Source organism: Oryctolagus cuniculus, chromosome 1 (assembly GCF_964237555.1).
Source record: "Oryctolagus cuniculus chromosome 1, mOryCun1.1, whole genome shotgun sequence".
NCBI lineage: Eukaryota > Metazoa > Chordata > Mammalia > Lagomorpha > Leporidae > Oryctolagus > Oryctolagus cuniculus.
Genome location: NC_091432.1, coordinates 146,463,374 through 146,486,716, shown reverse-complemented (window position 1 = coordinate 146,486,716; position 23,343 = coordinate 146,463,374). Strand labels below are relative to the sequence as shown.

The 23,343-nt window shown below is 43.5% G+C and overlaps 2 protein-coding genes and 1 long non-coding RNA gene across 12 annotated transcripts in view; 2 read left to right on the top strand and 1 right to left on the bottom strand.

The window, feature by feature from the left end:
- LOC103348335 (uncharacterized) overlaps nt 1-8,777 on the top strand; it is a 29,846-nt gene extending 21,069 nt beyond the window's left edge. For 3 of the 5 annotated variants that reach the window (XR_011379362.1, XR_011379359.1, XR_011379361.1), the window contains exon 5: nt 8,553-8,777. This is a non-coding gene — a long non-coding RNA (uncharacterized lncRNA). Of the gene's footprint in view, nt 1-1,314; nt 1,484-8,552 lie in introns of all 5 variants that reach the window. The other 2 variants (XR_011379365.1, XR_011379363.1) reach the window with 1 other exon arrangement.
- Nucleotides 1-16,258, bottom strand: part of NOL8 (nucleolar protein 8) — a 30,394-nt gene extending 14,136 nt beyond the window's left edge. For 2 of the 4 annotated variants that reach the window (XM_070050143.1, XM_070050152.1), the window contains exons 1-10: nt 15,932-16,258; nt 14,764-14,927; nt 14,019-14,081; nt 11,169-11,247; nt 9,007-9,139; nt 7,404-7,472; nt 4,059-5,753; nt 1,504-1,617; nt 917-1,039; nt 558-648 (exon numbers count right to left, since the gene is read on the bottom strand). In XM_070050143.1, the coding sequence (XP_069906244.1) occupies nt 558-648; nt 917-1,039; nt 1,504-1,617; nt 4,059-5,753; nt 7,404-7,472; nt 9,007-9,139; nt 11,169-11,247; nt 14,019-14,081; nt 14,764-14,902 (2,506 nt within the window). In that variant the 5' untranslated portion in view covers nt 14,903-14,927; nt 15,932-16,258. The remainder of the gene's footprint in view (nt 1-557; nt 649-916; nt 1,040-1,503; nt 1,618-4,058; nt 5,754-7,403; nt 7,473-9,006; nt 9,140-11,168; nt 11,248-14,018; nt 14,082-14,763; nt 14,928-15,931) is intronic. The other 2 variants (XM_070050166.1, XM_070050161.1) reach the window with 2 other exon arrangements.
- A 262-nt stretch (nt 16,259-16,520) lies between these two features.
- CENPP (centromere protein P) overlaps nt 16,521-23,343 on the top strand; it is a 252,206-nt gene continuing 245,383 nt past the window's right edge. For 2 of the 3 annotated variants that reach the window (XM_008256885.4, XM_002708177.5), the window contains exons 1-2: nt 16,521-16,726; nt 22,328-22,509. In XM_008256885.4, the coding sequence (XP_008255107.2) occupies nt 16,620-16,726; nt 22,328-22,509 (289 nt within the window). In that variant the 5' untranslated portion in view covers nt 16,521-16,619. The remainder of the gene's footprint in view (nt 16,727-22,327; nt 22,510-23,343) is intronic. The other variant, XM_070050272.1, reaches the window with a different exon arrangement.

The window sequence follows — 23,343 nt, the reverse complement described above, 5'->3', positions numbered from 1 at the left end:
TTTTTAAAAAGTTATCACTGCTGGAAAAAAATCTTACAGGAAGACAAAAGTAAGAGAATTTGGATGCTTCTGATAGCATTATTACTCTTAGATATCCAAAGAAAGATGAAGTCAGGTTTAATGGCATTCAATGGTATTTTGCTTTTTCAAAAAAATCTGTACCAGGCATGCCCACTGAAGGAAGACGAGACTTTATTAGAAAGCCAAGAGTAACTTCATGGTCTCAGCCAGAACCTGCTATTTTACTGACATGTGCTGCCTGGTAGGGACCTCGCCTGCCTCTCACATCAGGGATGAGATGAAAGAAAAATGGTACCTTTGGTAGATGTCACCTATCTATCCTTTCTAGCGCCTTCAAATAATTAAATCTCATTTAGTAATTTTAAATGTACAAAGAAACTTAAGAAATGCTAGGTTAACCAAACATTTGACTACAAAATCCTTAAACTAATGCCTTGGGATGCAGTTTCTTTTTATGTTCAAGAAAGGAAGCACACTTGCTGTTTCCTCACGTCCCAGCTACGACATCAGGACTGTCTGAATAATGAAGCTTTTACCTTCCTGTTCCTCTTCACTGTCACTCTCTAGAAACCGAGAGTCCATGCGGAATCTGTCATCAGTGCCAAAGTGAGACTGTAAATCCATGAGCTACAGACAAAAAGCAGAAATAACTGTTACATTCCCAAGAAACTGCTTCTAACGAGGACTCTCCACATGCACCTCCCTATGCCATGAAATTCACTACACTGATATGTCCCAAGTTCACCCTCCATCAACAGAGAGAACCACAGAGGACTTGACCCAAATTAAACATCACACTGGAATGTGGGTCAGTCTGCCTGTGTTTATTTAGATTTATGGACAATGTAAAAAATATGGACATGTTGCAAGTTTTACTATTTTCAGTCTCACTAACCTTCTGTCCAGCTCTGCCCTCAAACTGAGGTTTAATTTTGAACCTGTTACTGTCATCTTCAGCATCCGATTCCTCGTCGTCACTGCTGTCAAACAGCTTCCCAGATGCTTTACCCATGGGCTCCTGTTACACAGATGAAAGGTACAGAGAAACATGTATTAATAACTGAGCCAATAAGCACTGTCTTCATTGTATAGCCTTCTCCCCACATTTAAAACCCAATAACCCAGATGCACGTACTAGGAATAAGTGGATAACAGGTCAGAGGGACCTGACTCCGATAGCTAAGTAACCTCTCAGATCATTAGTACAAAGGCATGCCAATGCAGCCTAGAGATTTGAGAAGCAGTTATTACATCCAAGAATCTGCAGTGTCTAATACTGATGTCACTTTGCAGATAATATGGGGAATACAGGTTCACGCCAGACAGAATCTCCAGGATCCCTGGATTCAGCACATGGCAGCCTGGGGTGCCCTTAGTCTCAAATGGCTTCCCAGAGGATTTCATGGAGAGGTTTGGAGCACAATAGACACATGGATTTTCAAAAGCAGATGAATGCCCACAGGTATGCCCTGTACATCTTACTGTCACCAGTTCCTCTTCTGGACAGCTCTTTGCCTGACTAGATGTCTCTTCCTTTTCACTTTCACTGTCAGAGCCAAAGATGATGTGTGTTGATTTGCTCTCAGGATGACCATCCTAGGGAGACCATCAGAATCATCACATTTTAGGACAGTCTAACACACCAAACACATTTAAACCTGTCATCTCCTTTCCCTGCCATACCCATGTCTTGTCCTTTCCTCCACCTAGTAGATGCCATCTGCTTATTCACCCAAGACAGAAACTTATGACTCCTTTCTCTCCATATCCACCAACACCAGCTCCCTCAATTCAACCTTCCTGCTATATTTTAAATCTACTCCCTCCATCACTGCCTTTGTCCTGGCTCTGCCTCCCAAAGGTCCTCCCAGGTTCCAGATTTGACCCATTTCATTTGTTTTTGTCATGGCCTAAAGGACCTCTCCCATAGGCTGGCCAATATTTTCTATAAAGGGTCAGAAAGTAAAAATTTCAGGCTTTGCAGGCCGCAATGGGTCTGTCGTGCATTCGAAAGCCATTCTCAGGTGCAGGCATCTGGTCTAGCAGTTAGGATGCCTTTGTTTTGCACATCAGAGTACTTGGGTTTGATTCCCAGCTCTGGGTCCTGACTACAGCTTCCTGCTAACACAGACCTGGAGAAGCTGAAGGTGATGGCCCAATTAATTGGGTTCCTGCCTTCCATTATGGGTGTTTCTGGGTTCTAGCTTCAGACCTGGCCAATATGGGCATGTGGGAGTCAACCAGTGGATGGGAATTATCTTTCTGACTCAAAAAAAAAAAAAAAAAAAAAAAAAAAAAACCAGAAAAACCATTCTTAGGTTAAAGAACATACATAAATGGACTATGGGCTAGATGTCCTGAAAGTTGTATATTGTCAATTCTTGTTCCAAAATATACACAACTTATCTTCATTCCCTTGTTTAAGTCTTCACCGTCTCTTCATAGCCTTTTGAATGTAGTCAAGCCTCTGCAGCCTCATTTCTTGCCACTTAAGATACTCTCTCTTGGATTCACTTTTATGCAATCTACTCCCCTTTCCTGGGATATCTTCAGTCTGTCTTCCAACCCTCTCCCCTCTGCTTGACCATTCCCACCTATCTTTCCACAGCTCTCAGCTTAGACTTGCTATGTCTCCTGCATGTTGCCAGAGACCCCAGCCTAGCACTCTTAGCCCTTGGATCTGCACTGTGACCATCTGCCTACCCTATGAGCCAATAAATATAGGAAATAGGATTATCATTCATGTTCCATAAAGGTGTACTTAAAAACTGCTGTTAGAGGGGCAGGCACTGTGGCATAGCAGGTAACCTTCAGTGCTGGCAACCCTTATGGGCTTCACTTCCAATCCAGCTCCCTGCTAGTATACCTGGGAAAGCAGTGGAAGATGGCTTGAGTCCTTGGGCCCCTGTACCCTCATGGGAGACACAGAAGAAGCTCCTGGCTCCTGGCCTCAGCCTGGCCCAGTTCAGCCATTGTAGCCATCTGGGAGTGAACCAGCAGACAGAAGATCTCTGTCTCTCCCTCCCTCTCTCTCTCTGTAACTCTGCCTTTCAAATAATATCTTTAAAATATTGGCAAGTGATTTATCTGTGAATTCAGACCCATTAAGATACATATACATTGGCCAGCACCGCGGCTCAGTAAGCTAATCCTCCACTTGCGGTGCCAGCACCCCGGGTTCTAGTCCCGGTTGGGATGCCAGATTCTGTCCCGGTTACTCCTCTTCCAGTCCAGCTCTCTGCTGTGGCCCCGGGAGGCAGTGGAGGATGTCCCAGGTCCTTGGGCCCTGCACCCCATGGGAGACCAGGAGGAAGCGCCTGGCGTCGGATCAGCGCAGTGTGCTGGCCGTAACATACTGGCCATAGTGGCCAGTTGGGGGGTGAACCAACAGAAAAAGGAAGACCTTTTTCTCTGTCTCTCTCTGTCTAACTCTGCCTGCCCCCCCCCCCAAAAAAGATACATATACAAGTAATTAGTGAAATGATAAAAAAAATTAGATTAAAAAAAACAAATTAGGAATGTTTTCAGAGGTGGGTGTTTGGCAGAGCAGTTAAGATGCCACTTGGGGTGCATGCATCCCACATTAGAGTTCAAGTTCTGGTTCCACAGCTGATTCCAGCCTCCTGCTTGGGCACCCTCTGGGAGGCATTAAGTGATGACGCAAGTCTTTGGTCTCTGTCACCCATATGGGAGAACTGGACTGGGTTTGGGGCTTCTGCCTTTGACTCTGCCCAGCCTGGGCTGCTGTGGAGTAAGCCACATTTTTGGAGTAAGCTAGCAGATGGAAAATCTGTCTCTCAAATAAAATGAAAATAAAAATATATTTTAATGTTTTTAATAAACACAATATAATCTTGCTTCCTTTAGGATATACTCATACTAAATATATGCGGTGGTCAAAGTTAACTCAAAGATACAAAATATGAAATGGATTATTACTAAGATAATAAGCTCTAAAGAATTTATCTAATTTCACAGGGAGAAAAAACTGGACTTTGAGAGAGTCGGTGTTAAATTCAGACTGAAAACACACTCACCACATTCGCCAGGGCATTGTGCACCAGTTTCTTCTGCATTTCTTTGGCTCTCTGCCTTGCCTCCAATGCCGCCAAACGCTTCTGATTGTCCTCAGCATGTTTGTCCTTAGCATCTGCATCTGACGAATTACTAACAGAATGTGAAAAATCAGTTTTGCTTTCCTGAATGTGTTTCCTCAAAGACAGTTTTGATGATTTCTCAAGAGAAGTGCCTGGATCAGACCTTGTTCCCTCTGCTTCTGTGGTATTATGGCAACCGTCTTCGTCATGGTCTGTCTTGTGAGTCTTTGCACTAAGGTTTAAAGAAGTCTTACCTTTTAATGGCAATAGACCCGAAACAGGGTTTCTACTTCCTTTTTCTGAACTGTTAGGGGATACTACCTGGAGACTCTGACTGTCAAAAGTAGGTTGCCGTTTTTGAGATTGAACGTGTTTGCTTGAGGAGCCATTGGCAAATGGGGACCCATTTTCCGTGGAAACACTATTGGAATCTTGTTTGAAGGAATTCTGACCTTTATTGTTAGCAGCAGGACTCTCTTTCAAGAGCTTTTGCACTGATTGCTCTCCATAGAGACTGCCCACTCCTTTAAAAGCCTGGAATTTTGGCTTTAAGTTTTCCTCTGGCGTCCGTTTAGCATAGGTGCTCTCTTCTTCCAAAAGGGAAGCCACAATTTCCTCAGGATTAATGCACTGCCTGCCTCTGCGGAGGCCAGGGACGGCTTTGGGGCTCTTGGAGGCTTTGTCAAACTTGTTGCAGGTGGTGGACTCTGGGTTATCACTCTCAGTATCTTCTTTTGTAACTTCAGGATCACAGGCAGCGATCTGCTCCAGATCAGCCAACGTGAGGCTCAAACGGGGACAGTTTTTCATCATGGTGTTATACTCCTCATCACCTTCTGACTCAGAGGCAGGATCAGCATCTTCGCTGCTGCTGGGCTCAGACAGAGGTGTATGATTACAATGCTTTGGTCCATTACTGAGGGCTGACTCTACATTGCTTTTCCTTTTTTGTACTTTAACACACTGATCAGAAAGCTTGCCATTCTCTCTAGTTTTCAAAGTTTTTCTGCGTGTAGATTTTTCCTTTTGTGAGAATCCTGCACTATTTTTCATCTTACTGGCTGTTTTTTTCATTGCAAAGATTTCATCTGTATCTCCTGAATCATACTCACAGTCACTTTCCACATTGCTAAAAGGCCCAGAAGTATTATTTTTTACACCTAAGCCTGTTAAAGAATGAAGTTTGTGAACATCTGATTTGAAATCCTCCTTTACAACTTCAAAAGGATCATTTTCAGATTCATTTATTGAGGAACACAGAGTTCTCTGTAACTTCTCCTCTTCTGCAATCATTGCTCTTAATTCATCTTCAGAATTAATATCATCATCAGACATGCTGTTTCTCTTCCAGCCAGTTTCTAAGCCAGAAGTCTTTTGAGATGTGTTACTCTCCGCTACTCTACTGGCCCGTGGATTCACAGACACAGACCCAGTGGAACCCTCATCCTTCCGTATTTTTATTATCTTCCTGGGAGGGCCAGAGAAGTCAGAGAATTCGCCTCGCCGTTTCTTACTCATAGGGTCATTCCCTCCTTCCAGTTCCCAAGTGAGGCTTGATACGGGAATGGTATCTGTGAAATCCTCTCCGATCTTCTTTAAGTTGTGGCAGTACTTTGATGGGTCATATTTTATTATGTTACTCAAAGTCAAGGAATTAATAAAAAGCACTAGGTGTTAGGAAAACCTATCAATCTGGTTAAACACAAAGGATATGGTTTTGATGTCCAAGAAGTCATTTATCTCATTTTATTCTCAGCTTCCTATAAATAAAATGAGGACTTCACTGAGCCACCTTTCAGAATCTATGGAATCACGCTTTCTATGACATCTCTGGAGTTAAAGTTAAGCATCATGATTACCAGTTGGCAGAATGTACTTGCACCATCTGAAGATATTACAGCAAACCCATTCAGATTACATTCTAAGTACACTGGCCCCAAGACTATTTACTAACACTGTAAAGCAGAGGCTAAAGGAGAATCCAAAGGCATAGCTAGGCAACTCATGTGCTTCAGTCGCAAATTCTCTGACCATTCCTGTCTTCTCAGCTGTGACTTTTTTCACTCAATGGCATCCATTTAACAGTGATTTACCCTCTGTTAACACATTTTTAAGGTCTTCTTTATTAAAAAAAAAAATAGTGATCTCCACCAGGCCTGTTTGCTTGCTGATTTCCCAGATTCTAGTTCATATAAATGTGTTTTAATGGTAGCTAGCATTTACTGATTTCCTAACACATATGAATGGGCAAGTGCAAACTGCTTTAAATTATCACTCTTGAAAGTCCTCTGTTCATTTATTAAGCACTTAGTACATGCCAGTCCTATGTGAGGTGAGCTACACAATGTCTATCATCTTCACGATGATGTCACCTCCTTCATGATCTTCCTCTCTGCTATCAGTGGCTGGCATTGGTGGAAAGCCGGAAAATGAAAAGGAAGAAATCCGCACTTCCCTGACCTTAGTGCCCTTGACACAGGGGGTAGAAGTAGCTGTGGCTAGTGCTACTAGCATCAGTTCAGGCAGTGCTGCCCTGGCACAGTGGCCTCTCGGTCTGAGGACATATCTTTCTGCTTCTCTGGCCCCTGGATGGTAGTGGTTTGCTATAGTTATCAATAACTAGGCAACCTGACCCTCGGCTCCTTGTTCCTGCAGCACTGTCTTAACCACTGTGTGTATTACATTCCTTCTGCCAGAACCAGCATAACCATTCCCGCCTCGCAGACTGAATGCCACACCAAGTCATGATCCCTGCTCAGAAACCCTTGACACCTGGCCTTCAAGGTCTCACACTACCTGCTCTCCCTGGACAGGCATGTGAATTTGCTAGCCTTAAGCTCCACAGGGTTCCTCCATCCACATTCTCCTGTGTGAATTTTACTCACCATTTTCCTCTTTTTAGGACGGTGTCCTGGCAATTTTCTATTCATTCAAGATCCACCTCAATTCTTCTAAAACCTTCGCTAATGATGACCCTTGTTCCCTCACCCCTCTTTAGCTCCTTTAGCAATGGCTATGAAGCCATGTATAATGGGAAGATGTATAAATTAGTAAATGAAACTGATTCTTTGGCAATCTTCACTCACATTACTCAATTAAAAAACCTCATTACATTCTGTTATAACTCTCTAGTTGTTTCATACATGTAAGTAGATCTACCTTTGCCTAGAAATTGGAAATACCTAAGGATTTGCTGAGAGAGGTATTGCAATTCTAAAGGTATTTTCCACATATCCATCACTGTGACAAATCATAATTTCTTCGAGAGGCCTAAACAAAGGATATTTTGCGTTTGTGTTGATTCTTAAGGTGAAGAACAGGTAAGACTCTTCCAAATTTACTGACAACCCAATTCTAAAAGAAACAAATAAAAAGAATATATTTTATATACATGTCACAAATAAAAAAGACAAAAACAATACATCTATATAATTTTTTAAAAGCTGAACTCAAGGCTATGGTAACTGATGGGTAATATCGCAATAAAATGAATTCTCAAAGACAAAAAGTGTATGAGAATAAAAAAATGAAGGAAAAAATTGAAGCAGTCATCAACCCCAAATATATCATGTAGATGTTATATAAAAATAGCAGGCATGGTGTGCTCACTGCCCTATCTTAATTCAGTCACATATACATAGAAGGTGCTGGTCCTTCCCCCTTGCAGCATGCCCCAGTAAGGGTCAGGGATCCTGCACTCCTAGAATGGAGAGGGTCTCTTGATTGATGAAAGAGGCTGAGCAACATGCTAGAGCCTAAGGGAGGAGACTTGGTTATCTGTCTTCAGATAGCTCTCAGTTGATAAAGGCAGCACAACCCTGACACGAGGAAGGTCTATACATGACACATACATATTTCTACCAAGTATGCTAATAAATGGATGTCCATGTATTCTTTTTCTTAGAATTTATATACATAAATGGCCTTTGATGAATAACACTAAGGTTAGGAGCCAAGGACATGATTAGTATTAGCTGATCCAAATTATGTATGGTTTACGCTGGAGAAAGGTCTTAAAGGTAGGGGTGTCCCCGCTCCATGTAGAATGTGTTACTGTGGCCTGGGTACACTCTGAGCGCTTACTATCAGGCTGGGAAAGAATGTCAAACTCCGCCTGCTTCTTCCTGACTGGGATTCCTTTATAACCAAAACACAATTGTTCTACCAAGCCCACTACAATAGTATAAACAAGTTTGATGTAATTGCCAACTCTATTTTCTGCAGTAAGTTCTATTTATTGAATAAAATTCAAATTAGACAGGTTTCCAAAAAAAGCAAGCAAAACCCAAATTCCCCCAAATGCAACAGCCACTAAAAAAACCACTAAATGGGGCAGGCACTGTGGCATAGTAGGTCAAGCCTCTGCCTGCATGTGGGCATCCAATGTGGGCACAGCTGCTCCACTTCTAATCCAGCTCTCTGCTAATGGCCTAGGAAAGCAATGGAAGATGGCCCAGGTGCTTGGGCCCCTGCACCCACGGGGGAGACCCAGAAGAATCTCCTGGCTCCTGGCTTCAGACTGGCCCAGCTCCAGCCGCTACAGCCATTTGGGGAGTAATCCAGTGGATGGAAGACCTTTCTGTCTCTCCCTCTCTCTGTCTGTAACTCTGCCTCTCAAATAAATAAATTTTCAATAAATAAATAAATAAAAAACAGTAAGCTTGAGTCTTGCCAATACTCTTCAACACATGTGTCCCTTAGGAGACTGCTTCCACTTGGGTTTTGATCTCCCTCTCTAAAATAAAGAAGCATCTTGAAAACCAGTAAGTACTATCTATGTTAATAGCTTCAAAGCAAAGGAAAAAATGCAACTAGCTATTGACATGACACCACGACCATGTAGGCTCAGGTAATAGTTCTTGGTTAGTTCAGGCCACCAAAGACTCACTTTGTGCCCTGGTACTTCTGTCCCTGGCACAGCTTTCATATGGAAATCCACGGATCCCATCTTTTCTAACAAGCTGGTGTTGCCTGTTGAATTTTCTTTCTTTGCTTTTGCTTCTTCTCTCTCCTGGGCCAATCTGAATCAAAGAGAAAATATAGTTAAAATAATCAACGAGGCAGGGCTGCCTTTGTGGCACAGCAGGTTAAGCTATCTACCATGCTGGCATCCCATATGAACACCGGTTCAAGTCCCAGCTGCTTCACTTCCAATCTAGCTCCCTGCTAATGCACCTGGAAAAGCAGTAGATGATGGCCCAAGTACTTGAGCCCCTGCCACCCATGTTGGAGACCCAGCCCAGGACATCTGAGACTATCTGGAGAATGAAACAGTAGATGGATAATCTCTCTCTCTCTCTCTGTAACTCTGCCTTTCAAATTATCTTTAAATAAATAAATAAAAACACTTGAATCATAGAATCACTAGGAAACACAAAACAAAACAATCCTTATCCCACATCTTACTATTAACACTCTCTCTACTTACTTCAACTTCATTCTATATGTAAATATATACATGTAAAAATGGAATCCAGGTAACACTGTAGGTAGTTGGGTGCCCTTTTTTCACTTCATTTTACCTTCTTTGAAAACACCACTGTGATTGCTGGATGACCATTACACCTCTCACAATTTGTGTACGTGTCTCCTACAGCAAGCGCAGAGCTTAGCACTGAGCGGCTCTGTCAGGTCTATTACACCATGGCACAAAGGCTTCTCCCGCAGCTGCCCACTCCTGTGAGTGTCCCAGCCAGAGTTCACTCTAACAGTGTGCTCCAGCAGATGCCCCTGCTCCCCTTCAGGGAGCACTGAAGCCACAGATGACACGCTGATCTTCCTCTTCCAGCCTATGCACATTTGGCATTTTACCTATCCTCTCTCTGTTCACCAGCCCTCGTGAGAAACAGGCATCCTCAGAGACCACTTAGTTAAGTACTTATGATTCCTGGCCTCCTAATGGAGAGGGCTGTCCACCGCAACCTTTCTCGTCAAAGAACCCCCTTCTTGGGCCTGGGCAGTAGCCCTGATGAGACTCCTCACTGCTCTGCCTCCTTCACGTGTGATCTTCTAGACATGGTCCTTGGGCACATGCACACAGACACCACACGGCAGCAGTACTCAGCCCACTCAGTGTGGGGCCCCAGTGCCCACACAAGGTAGACACTCAAATGCTCCTGAATGAAAGGAACGCTGACTACCCTGCTCATTGCCAGAGGCCATCTGCTCAAGAACAGAATCCAATTCTCACCTGTCCCAAGACCAGCCCCTCAAAATATGCCTCCGGCAAGCTGCCTGCCACTCTAGACTATATCTTTCTTTGTGACATTTTCTTGGTCTAGAATAATCTTATCAACTCTCCTGCTCAATCCATCTGTATATTCTTAAGGTGTTTCCTACTTTGGTAAAGCTCCCAAATGCAATCTTTTCTCTGTGAAATTAACTTCAGGATTTTGAGAGTTCTAATGGTTCATTCACTGTCTTGCTCTTAAATCACTAGCATAATTATTCTCCACCTCTCGTATTATCTTTCAGCTTTGTGTGACACTACCATTAACATTCAACTCAATGCACTTCCATTCAAACATTCGGTACTGTGTATTAAAATTTAAATGTACACAACCCTAAGATTCAACAACTCTTCATTTTGACATAAACTCTAGAGAAATACTTGCACATATGCAGGAGACACCTGCATACGTCATGAAAAAGTAGAAACAGCCTAAGTGTCACTGTCATGAAAAGGTAGGAAAAGTCTAAGTGTCCATGGGCAGGGAGGAACCAATTAGTATAGCACAGTCATTTTCTGTACTAAGTACTAAGAGTCATTACAAAGAAAGAAGATTTACATGGCCACAAAAGGTCACACAAAAATAGGAAATTATTTTTTGTTCCTCGGTATATACCAATGTAAATGTACTGAATTATCTTTTTCGGTGGGGTCTGGGGTAAAGGGGAATCAGAGTTAAAAGGAATTTCAGGTCTGCTTGTAATGTTCCAGTATGTTAAGAATGTAATGACATATTGGCAATTTCAAACTAGTAAGTTAATATCTAAAACTATTTACAATGTAAAGAAACAAGGTTTACTTCTGTGAGGAGCAAATCTTACCTATGCAAAAAGCTTTCTTTTGCTAGCTGAATTTGTAGTGTTCCACCTTTCCATTTTGTTTTATTTAAAACAGACATACCTATAAAGTAAAATAAGTATTATCTAAGGATACAGCAGTATAAATACATATATGAGCATGTACTTTTTGTAATTATTTAGAACCAATAAGAGTAGGCTAGTTTATTACAGAGACAGTTGAACTAGAAGAAAAACGAGTCGTGGGGAGAGGCAACCTAGATGCCTGTCTCACCCAGACCACTTACAAGGAGGCTCCTTATACTCCACGTTTCAGTGTTACTCGAAGATTGGAAAGAGGCAAAAGATGTAAACTGTAAAGCAAAACTTATTCGCACTCGCATAGGAACTAATTCAGGAACCTCTGGTGAACAACTGACATTATTTAGTATTTCCTTGTTATTTCCCATACTATAAGTATGAAATACTAATGTAATCTTTTAGAGTCATTCAGATATTTTGGAATGCTTTAGCACCTTACTTTTATTTATCCTCTCAAACTAATTTTCACTGTATAATCTACAAGTAACTGAACTATGTTTGAATTGTTATGGCTGAACATCTCATTTTTTGACTATCTTCTCAGCCTCCTTAATAGAAACCAGTAGTAGATACAATTTTTTACGTGGTAGCTACTATAAAAAGTAAAATGTAGTATTTAATTTAATATAATCCTACACTAATATTATGAGGCAAGCACTTTCTTTTGTCATGCATCAGATAAAACTGGAGTTTAGATGTTTAAATAACTTATCACAGATAAGATCACAGAATCAATGCAAGGGCCAGTGCTGTGGCGCAGTGGGTTAAAGCCCCAGCCTGCAGCGTTGGCATCCCATATAGGCGCTGGTTCAAGTCCTGGCTGCTCTACTTCCAAGCCAGCTCTCTGCTAATGCACCTGGGAAAACAGTGAAAGATGGCCCAAGTGTTTGGGCTTTTGCCACTCAGGTGGGAGACCCAGCTGATGCTCTTGGCTTCAGCCTGGCCCAGCCCTTACCTTTGGGGTCATCTGGAGAGTTTGGTTTTTTTTTTTTATTTTTTTTTTATTTGAAAGGCAGAGTTATAGAGAAAGGCAGAGACAGAGAGAGAGAGGTCTTCCATCCACTGGTTCACTCTCCAGATAGCCCCAACAGCAAAGGCTGGGCCATGCTGAAGCCAGGTGCATCACCTGGGTCTCCCACATTGGTGGCAAGGGCTCAAACACTTGGGCCATCTTTCACTGCTTTCCCAGGCCATTAGCAGGGAGCAGCTGGGACTCAAACTGGTGCCCATACAGGGATGCCCGACTTGCAGGCAGCTTTAACCATTATGTCACAAATGCTAGCCCCGAGCCAATGTATTCTTGATGACAACTTCATATTTGTTAGATCTATTTCCTCACTCAATAGCACATAAAACAATTATTACTTTTTTTTTTTAGAGGCAGAGTGGACAATGAGAGAGAGAGAGAGACAGAGAGAAAGGTCTTCCTTTTCCATTGGTTCACTCCCCCAGTGGCTGCTGCGGCCGGTGCACCATGCTGATCCGAAGCCAGGAGCCAGGTGCTTCTCCTGGTCTCCCACGTGGGTGCAGGGCCCAAACACTTGGGCCATCCTCCACTGCACTCCCGGGCCATAGCAGAGAGCTGGCCTGGAAGAGGAGCAACCGGGACTAGAAGCTGGTGCCCCGATCAGGACTAGAACCTGGGGTGCCGGCGCCACAGGTGGAGGATTAGCCAAATGAGCCACGGCGCCGGCCTAAAACATCTTGTAAATGAAATTATAAAAGACTGCTGGCTGTTTTCATTTATTAGTATGTTCCCTTTATTGACTTTTGTGTCGTTTGAATTTTTGGCTTCCAAGTAACTAGAATACATTACTGTACCAGTAGCAGTATGTATCATCTCCCCTTCCTTGTTCATGTGAAGTAACCATTTGACCTCAGCTTTAGTAGAGTTATTAACAGGAGACATCACAGTTTCAAGGACATGGTCTTACAAGGTGTCGCTCCCCCTCTTCGTGGAGGAACGACACAGGACCCTGCGCTGTTCTTTCGTCTGCTCGGCCCTCCCCGGGTTTTCTGCTGGTTCTTCCCGGGTTGGCTACTATCCCTTCCACCTCCGTGGAAGGGCAGTTCCCCCTGGCCACATTCCCCACTTCCGCAGGGGAGCGGCACACCGCCGGCCGGCTTTCTCGGGGGCTGCACGGGTTCCCTTAGATGTTCCCCATAGATGTTCCTGGTGCATGCCGTCTCTCTCCTCCTTTATAGTCCTCCTCCGCCAATCCCAACTCGGCTGCCCACACGCCGAGTACGCTGCTCTCCTCCAATCAGGAGCAAGTCCTACAGTTTATTAGTTGAACTGGAGGCAGCTGTGCGGAAGCTGTTTACTTCTCTCCCAGCGCCATATTGTGGGAGAGCAGATGCATAGAATAAGTCTTAATTCGAGTAACTTAGTCTAGTCCGGATTGCTCCCCACACAAGGGTGTAACGTGAAGCCTTCTACTGACTGTATCTAACAACAAGGATTAGCTGGCTGCCCAAGAAATAAACAGACTAAAGAGGAGTGTGGCAAAATATACACTGAAATATATGCAACAAGCAATTTCTGTGAAAGTTAGGCCCTGAATACTTGAGAATACCAGTTTTTGTGCAAACCCACCAGCAATGTGTTACAATGCTTGCTGACGCCAGTGGGATGGATAGCTAGATCTGCTGAGTTGCAGGATACGAGAACGCTCTTGATCATGGTTAACCTTCTAGGTAATTTAAAAATGGCCATTCAGGCTTAGATTTAGAACCAAAGTTACATAGTGATCCTAAGCAGCAATTAGTAAAGAAAATACATTACAATCTTACATTTTTTCAGGTCACCTTCTGCTATTCGGATGTTGACATATGCAAATACTTTCTGTGGGTTTCCTAAAAAAGAAAGTAAATTTATTTAAAACTTCTACATAGAGAACAATGTAAAAATTATTACGTTTCTAACTTTTAAAATGAGCTTTAAGAAATTTACTCTTTCAAAGAAACACCTTGTTTACCTTTTATTGGATACAAAGTTACATTTTTCTAAGCATGACTGTCAAAATATTCCAAAAGAAAAAAAGAAACTCAAGTAGTAAAGAATTTTTTTTTAATTGATGTATTTGAAACTCAGAGTTAGAGAGATGTTCCATCTGCTAGTTCACTCCCCCACTTATCCACAACCAGGAGCTAGGAATTGGTTTGGAAGTGGAGCAGCTGGGACTTGAACCAGTAGTACCCAATGGGATGCCAGTGTCACAAGCAGCAGCCTTACCACTACACCACAACACTTGGCCCCAAGAAAGCATCTTGATTGTACATTAGTGACAGCCTACCTAACAGGACACTTAAATAAATCAATGTTAGCTTTGAAAACGAAAAATTAGATGTTTAATTTTCCTGTTCAGAAACCAATTTTGAGTAAGTCCTATACCATACATAACACTTCCAGGTCATGACATCGGGATTTCAGTATTCACAGCTAACATCCATCTTTGGGGTTGCTTTATTTTATTAACACGTCACCTGAATTATCCCTGCTTTTAATTAACTACACAGTGAAGGACAGCAAGTTTACCTTGGTCATCTTTCCGTGTGATGATCTCCACATCAGAAACTTCTCCAAATCTGCTGAACTGATTTTGTAGGTCTGCCTCAGAAATGGTCGGGCCAAGGCCGCCCACAAAAAGGCGTTTTGTTTCTCTGCTGGCTTTCATGAAGTCTGAGAATACACTCTGTGTGCTAGCAGAAAAAGTAATTTTCTATATTCAGAGAAGAGCTCTTTCCCTCAGTTCTTTTCCAATGCAAGAAAACAATTCTTTCCCGTGAAGCTTCTGAGCCAAACTGGTAGCCCAGACCCCGTTTCACTTCAGATTTGATCCCTGGAGATACTTCTCAGGCCCTCCTCCCGCATTGCCTGGGCTGCACGCCGAAATAGCAGCCACACCTACAGACGCAGGTACGGCCGGATGTTCTCACTCTAAATGACCAAAAATTATACTCTGCCTTTCCTTGTTTACTACTCAGGTTGTAAGATATTTTTCCTGGATTCATTCATACAGGCGTTTATTTAACAAATACGGGCAGAAATAGGATGTGGCAGGCAGTACAGGCTAAAGCAGATAAAAAAAAGTCCCCATCCTGGGGCTCCACACATTCTTAAGTGAAGTAAAGAAATGCTGCAAATACGATACTTTGTCACAATAAAAGTGTCTGCGAGACACAAAAGAGAGCAACAGTATGGGCTTGTTTGACTATGCGCCTGCATTGTACACAGTAGTTCATATGTATTCCACTTTTCAGATGAGGTTAAGTCATTTTCCCAAAGATATACTTCCCGAAGAAAATCGGTGGTGAAACCAGAATTATAATCCAGATCAAACTGCAGAACTTGGGAGTTCTTGACATTATATTCCTAACATTATTGGACTGAGGGATTCGGAAAAACTGTTTCAAAGACAGTGAGGTTTGCCGCCCAGCCTAAGATTTCCCACCACAGCCAACGCCGGGCAGGTGCCCAGCTTCCACCTTGACAGACGCCCCCCCAAGGAGACCTCGAACCAGCGACAGAAGCCCAGCGCATGGCCCGCAGTCCGGGCGACAGCTATGGTCTGCCACTTCCGGGTAGCCTTCGTGCCTAACCCAGCCAGCCGCCCAGCCTTCTTCCTTCAAGACGACACAAAGATGAGACGGGAGAGGACACCCCAACCGGCCCGTCACGTCCCAAGCCCCAAGCAGCTCCTCACCACACGCTTCTAGCGCCAGTTACACCACCGCGGAGGCTCCCAGATGCTAATCACAGGGGCCCACGGGCACCCTGCTCTCTTCCTTCCTCCGCGATTTCCAACCCTGCCTCCGAAGGTTCCGTCTGCACATTCAGTTCTCAAAGGCTCTTTACTTTCATTGTCTGAGCTACCCTGATGCCTCCGCCATCTCCTCAAAGATCGCTAATGACCCCAAACTAAAATGCCCCATTTGTTACTGAAGAGCATTATCGCCACGTGCTCATAATCTCTCGGAATAGACAGACGGAAATGAAAGTGCGGAAGAAAAATAACGCGGCACTTCCCTTCAGGGGATCCGGGAAACGCCTCTTCAGTGACGTAGGCGTCCGGGCGGCTCCAAGGCTGTCCAGGGGGGGTGAGCGGCCGAGTGCTTGGACTTGGAGTTGGAATAACGCAACTCTGGGTAGGGTAGAGGCTGCTAGGAGACAACCGTAGTAACGCGGGGCGGGACGTCCAGGGTACCATGCGAGCTCGTGGATGGACCGACTGCCAGGGCCACGGGAGTCGCGCGTCTTTCCGCTGCTTCCCCCCGGAGAGCTCCGGAATGGTGCGTTCCGGGAGCGCGCGGGAGGCTTGAAATGCCGGGCTGGGCGCGCCACCATCCTAGTAGCGGGTTCGCAGTGGGCTGGGTTCGACTCTGAGTGGTGCTATGGACGCCCAGCGCGCTGAGCTCTGTGCTTTGGAGGCGGAGGTCGCAGTCCTGCGGCGGGCGTGCGACGAGCTGCCAGTTCCTTGGAGCGAGACGTCCAGAATCCAGTACGTGGCTTCTTATCACATTCTGAACCCGTGTACCTGAGCTAGGCGAGTGAATCCGTGTAGACAGCCAGGCCCTGGGCTGAAAGTGTAGCGTAGGTGCCCCTAAAATGTGGGCTTGCATAGCGACACGCCCAGAATTCTGAATAGTGGTAACTCGTTTGATGGCCGTCGTGAGAAAGTCGTTTTCATACGCGTTCTCTTCTGTGTTGAGAGTTGTGGGTGCCTTGCCTTCGGTAGGCAGCAGTACCTGGTTGGGATTTCATACCTGCGCTTGGTTCTTGGCATTTGTTTTTAAGGGCCCCCTAACTAAGGCAGGTGATGCTGATTTTTCTTTATGGTAATGACATAAGTTCTCCTTTAAGAATAACTTGACAAGGAAATGTCAATAAATTGACATGTCAATTATGAGCGTCAATGAATGTCAGTGAGTTGACATAAAGAAAAATTGTTTGATCTAATCTGTAGAAAAAAACATGCAAGCTACTTGAAAGTATTATCTTCATTTTTTTAGTCGAGGCTAATTAGATACAGGTGCAGAGAAAAATATTCCTGAGCTAACTGGGTAAGAGCTGGTGGAATATAGGGGAAGAAGCTTGCTACAGAAACTGGACAGTGTATGTGGGCGTGAAAAGTGGAAGATGTGACTGATTGGAGGGAGAGGCAGGTGAATAGGGCTCATACGTGCTTCTCTGCAAGTGAAAGGTATCATAGACCCTTCCTACTTCAGGTGTGCCCCACAGGTTGGAAGCTTTAGGGTAACCTGGGAGTTTCCTAGGAAAGCGACTTCAACCCACCCCCATCTATTGAATCAAGGTCTGCTTTTTAGCAAGGCACCTTCCTCCCACTCCCAGTTTGTGTACACACTGCAGACTCTGAGAAGCACTGTGTCCTACGTGGAGGGGAATTGGTTTCCTACTGCCTGTTGTTCATGTAACAGGGGAGTCCTCCATGATTACATGGGAAAGTCGGAGAGTCCAGATTGTGAGACTCATTACTCATTATGTTAGCCTAAGGGAGTGGGGGCTTTTGATGCAGCCGCGAGGACTCCACATGGGATGCCCACATCCCATATCTGAGCGACTACGTTTATGTCCTGCTCTGACGTTAATTCCAGTTTCTTGCCGATATTTTGGGCTTCTGGTATTGGCCTGGCTGTTCTAGGTATTTGGGAAGTGAACCCAAATAATTCTAGGTAATTGGGAAGTGAACCCAGCAGATGGAATACCTCTCTCCCTTCCCCTCCCCGCTCCCTCTCCCCTCCTCTCTCCCCCCTCCTCCTCCCCCTCTCTCTTTCCCTTTCCCCTCCTCTCTTTCTCCCCCTCTCTCTTTCTGCCTTTCAGATAAATAAAAAATAAATAAATTAATAAATAAATTTTAATGTCAGACCTAGTTGTTTGGGTTTAAAGTGAAGTTGCTTTTAACTTTGGTGGAGAAGGAAAACTGACACCTGTGAACCAGGCTATTTTTAAGGGATTTGAAGTGGTTGGATGGATTGGAGGTGGGAAAGCTGGCAGTACATTGTCCAACTATATCCACGTGTCCACACTCGGAGGCCAGATTATCTGCCTTCCAATCCGGGCTCTGGTACTGGCTGACTAGTCGGGCTTAAGTGATCTCCCCTTCTGTGCTTCAGTTTCCTCCTTGGTAAAATTATACCCAAGTTCTTGGATTGTTAGGACTAAAAATTAGTATCTATGATTCATTTAGAACAGTGCTTGGCTCATAACACTAGCACTGATTAATAGAACATTGAGTCTGAAAGTTGTGTATAGATTTTTTTTAAAGAAAATGATTTCCTGGGGGCGGGCACGTTGCATAGTGGGGTAAAGCTGCCGCCTGCAGTGCCAGCATCCCATATGGGCACCGGTTTGAGTCCCAGCTGCTCCACTTCCAATCCAGCGTTCTGCTATGGCCTGGGAAAGCAGTAAAAGGTGGTCCAAGTCCTTGGGCCTCTGCACCTGCATGGGAGACCTGGAGGAAGCTCCTGGCTTCGATCGGCGAAGCTCCGACCGTTGCGGCTAATTGGGGAGTGAACCAGGGGATTGAAGACCTCTCTTTGTCTGCCTCTCCTTCTTTCTCTCTGTGTAACTCTGACTTTCAAATAAATAAATATATCTTAAAAAAAAGTTTGTCAAAATTGGGTTCACAAAAAACTTTAAGATATATTTATTTATTTGAAAGAGTTAAAAAGAGAAGGAGAGGCAGAAAGAGGTCTTCCATTCGCTGGTGCACTCCCCAGATGGCTGCAATGGCCAAAGCTGTGCCCATCCAGAGCCAGGAGCTTCTTCCGGGTGTCCCACGCGGGTGCAGGGGCCCAAGGACTTGGGCCATCTTCCACTGCTTTCCCAGACCACAGCAGAGAGCTGGATTGGAAGTGGAGCAGACCGGACTCGAACTGGTACCCATGTGGGATGCCAGCGCCTCTGGAAGAGTCTTAGCCCACTAGGCCACAGCACCGGCCCCTTGACAAACTTTTATGTAAGACAAGTTTGTTAATAAAACTACAAAACCAATAAAATTCAGACTAACTCAAAAATAGTTCAAATTAATATCATTATTTAAAATAGACCAATAATACTTTCTTCAAAGTCAATAGCTTGTATGAATGAGAATATGAAGGATCGTATTTTGTTTGTACTATAAAATATCGAGTTTAGTGTTTTAACCATTTTTATGTGTATAGTAACATTAAACACATTCTCATTGTTGTGAAACATTACCACTGTCCATCTCCAGAACTTTATTTTTGTTTTCGAAGGCACAAAGATAAGTCTCTTCCATCCCCTGGTTCACTCCCCAAATGTCCACAGTAGCTTGGGCTGAAGCCAGGAGCCCAGAACTCAATCTGGTTTTTCTGTGTGGAATACAGGGACCCAATAACTCAAGCCATCACCTGCTATCTGCCAGGATGCACGTTAGTAGGAAGCTAGAATCAGAAGTGGAGCTGGGACTTGAACCCAGGCTCTTTGATTTGGGCTGCAGCTGTCTGAAGCAGTGTCTTTAACTGCTGCATCAGACTTCACCCCCAGAACTTTCATTACTCCAGACTGAAACTCTACGCCTATACAACGTAATTCCCCATTTTCTCCTCTGCCAACTACAGATTGTTGAGTTCTATGTATGTGTATTTTAATATGACGACTTTGTTCTCCTATAACTTTGCTCTAAGATCTTTAGTCATATTTTGGTGTGAGATTACTTGACTACTTGGCAGGAACTCATTGTGTGTGCATATTGTTGCTGTTCTTTTTTTATTGGCTTTTTTTTTTTTTTAAGATTTTATTTATTTGAGAGGTAGAGTTACAGACAGTGAGAGGTAGAGACAGAGAGAGAGGTCTTCCATCCACTGGTTCACCTCCCCAGATGGCCACAATGGCTGGAGCTGCGCCCATCCGAAGCCAAGAGCCAGGAGATTCTTCCTGGCCTCCCACGTGGTTGCAGGGGCCCAAGCACTTGGGCCATCTTCTACTGCTTTCCCAGGCCATAGAGGAGAGCTGGCTTGGAAGAGGAGCAGCGGGACTAGAATGGGATGCTGGAGCTGCAGGCAGAGGATTAACCTACTGTGCCACAGCACCAGCCCCTGGCTTTTACTTATTTTTTAACGTTCTATTAAAAGGCAGTTTACCAAGAAATGCACTTAAGTGTATGGATCAATAAGATTTTCTTTGGTCATTTGATCGCCCCCATAACCAGCAAGGCTTTTTATATTTAAAGTAATTTTCCTTGCATCAGTCCATGATGGCAGAGGCAAATAAGGGTTTGGTGGGGCTGCCATTGTGGCACAGTGGGTTCAGTCGACACTTGAAATGCTGGCCTCTCATATCAGAGAGCTCATTCTAATCCTGGGGGTTCTGCTTCCAACTAGCTCCCTGTTAATGTGCCCTGGAAAGTAGCAGATGATGGCTCAAGTGCTTGTGCCCTGGCCATCTAATGGGAGACCCGGATGGAGTGCCAGGCTTGTGGCTTCAACGTGGCCAGGCCTGGCTGCTGCGGTCATCTGGAGAGTGAACCAACAGTTCAGAGATTCACCCTCTCATTGCCCTCTCTCTCCTTCCACCCTTTTTCCCCTTCCCTCTCCCCTCTATCTCTGTGTTTGTCTCTCTTTCACTCTGTCTTTAAAATAAATAAATCTTTAAAAAAAAAAAAAAAGAACCTAACAGTTGGTAGTCTTTCATATGATACAGAATATACTTAATATTTTAAAGTCCCATTAAAACAAGATTAAAATAATTTTTCACAGATCTTATACTGGTTTTGTATATGCAGTGTGAGCAGTACGGAGTTAATTATTCCATGCAGACATGGTATAGGGTCATGAGAGCATTGAAAAGGAAGAACAGGCTTGTGAGGGAGCAGAAGGATAACAGGTCCAGATGTGAGGAAGTAAAGGAGTCAGAGGACTTCCAACATGTGAAGCCCAAAACAATCAAGGGAAAGACTCTATCATTAACAAAGTAGCGAAATCTGGAGCAAAAGCTGAATCAAGGGAAAAACTTGTTGTAGGATATCAAGCAAGGTCTACTTTGCAGGAAGAAAATATATATGGTGAATGGTATGTATTTCAGGAGTTATTGGCATAAAGGAGCTGAGGCAGATCATGATCTATTTCTGGGAATTGAAGATACAAATTTAGGACAGTAGACACAATAGTATCAGGATTTTCCTCTAACGTTGGAGACAGGAAACAGATACAGTAGAGGACCCAAGATACAAAATGGGGATCAGGGTAATCATGCCTCAAAACCTAAGGAAGGGCCTGACGTTGTGGCTGCGTCGTATAATCTGCCGCCTGCAGCACTGGCGTCCCACGTAGAGCACTGTTAAGGCAGTTCCACCTCAGCTCCCTGCTAATGTGTCTGAAAACGCAGCAGGTGATGGCCCAAGTACTTGGATCCCTACCACCCACTTGGAAAACCAGGATGGGGTTTCAGACTCCTAGCTGTGGCCTGGTCCAGGCCTAGCCACTGTGGCCATTTGAGGAGTAAACCAGTGTATGGAAGATCTCTTTTGCTCACTGTCTCTGTCACTTTGCCTTTCAAATAAATCTTAAAAATCCAAAGATGGAGTGTTTTAAGTTAGAAGAAGTCAATAGTGTGATATGTAGCAGAGTTTAAGGGAAATAAAGAATGACAAAAAATATGATAGAACCCAACACAATTATTAGATAATATTTTTCTGAGGAAAATAGCATGTATTCTCAATGAAGAATGGTGTTAGTATTGTTTAAAAATACTATTTTGTTTGTAATTTTTATTCCCATTTTCTTAGATTTCCTAAGAAATCTTAGTATAAAATGTTCTGTAATATTTACTTATTTGAGAAATGAGCTAATTTTTGTTTAATTTCCACACATCTTTTAAAATAATTTGAAATGTCTTGAGATATTAAAAGTGTTTCTAGAGTAGAAACATAGTAACATGATTTGATTGTGTTTACTTTTTGTTTAAAAGATCGTAGTGTTAGAAGGCACACTCATTTTGAGAAAATTCTTAGTTTAATGGGAAGAGGGGCAAAATGGGAATGGTTTGAGGAAGATTAGTGGTATTAGATGAAGAATTTGTAAGCCATTGGAGTAACTAGTTCTGATATTTGCTTTTTTAGAAAATTATTTCAAGAAATACACCCTTCAGATTCTGCAGGAGGGGAATCTTCAGAAGATCTGAGAAGTCGTGTTGGACGATTAGAATCGGAACTTGCATTTCTAAATACAGTAACTGGCATCAGTATAAGGAATTACTCCAAGCAGACAGAGGACCTAACAAGCACTGAGGTGACAGAAAAGAGTAAGCATTATTCTTTTTGACTAGAAGTAGTATTGACAGTTACTTATTATGACAGAAGTAGTATTGACAGTTACTTATTATGCACAGGAAATTGGTTCTCATAATGGTAGATTAATATTCTACAGAGTGATTATTTCAAAGTGTGGTGGTAATAAACCTTTGTAGTCTGGTATCTTGAACATCACAGTATGAGTAACATTCTTGAAAACTGAGGTAAGTATTAAAGATTAGACATAGTAGCTGTCAGGAAGTACTTTGATAGTCAACTAGTAGTCATAAGTGATAAGTCATTGTAAGAAAATCACCTAATTTTTGTAGTTCATCAGGGACATGAATGCTGCCTCATCTACAGTGCTCTACTGTAGACTGTGATAGCCTGTAGCCAAACAAATGTCTCAGTGGCTGGACCTTTCCCCAGAAGGAAGGTTTCTGGTCCCAATGATTAAATTTTATTGCCAAAGAGACACAGTGCATTAACAGGTAAAGGGAAGCTGTCTTAGGTTGGACAAAGATACATTCCTAATTCAGCCATTTGTGGAAATGCTTCCTGACTTTTCTTCTGAAATAACTCATGGGAGCGGGAGAGTGACCTCAGAGCATGTTGGGCAGCTCACTGCAGAGGTGGGGAGATTGGATTACATATAGAAATGGAGTTACAGAATTTAGAGACTTAATTGCTTAAAAGGAAGTGGTAGAATACGGAGAGTACAGAGTGAAAATAGGGCAGATGTAAGACTTTTTAAAATTTTTTTTTAAAGATTGATTTGAAAGGCAGAAATAGAGTGAAGGAGGGAGAGAGAGAGAGAGGGAGGGACACAGAGAGATCTTCCATCT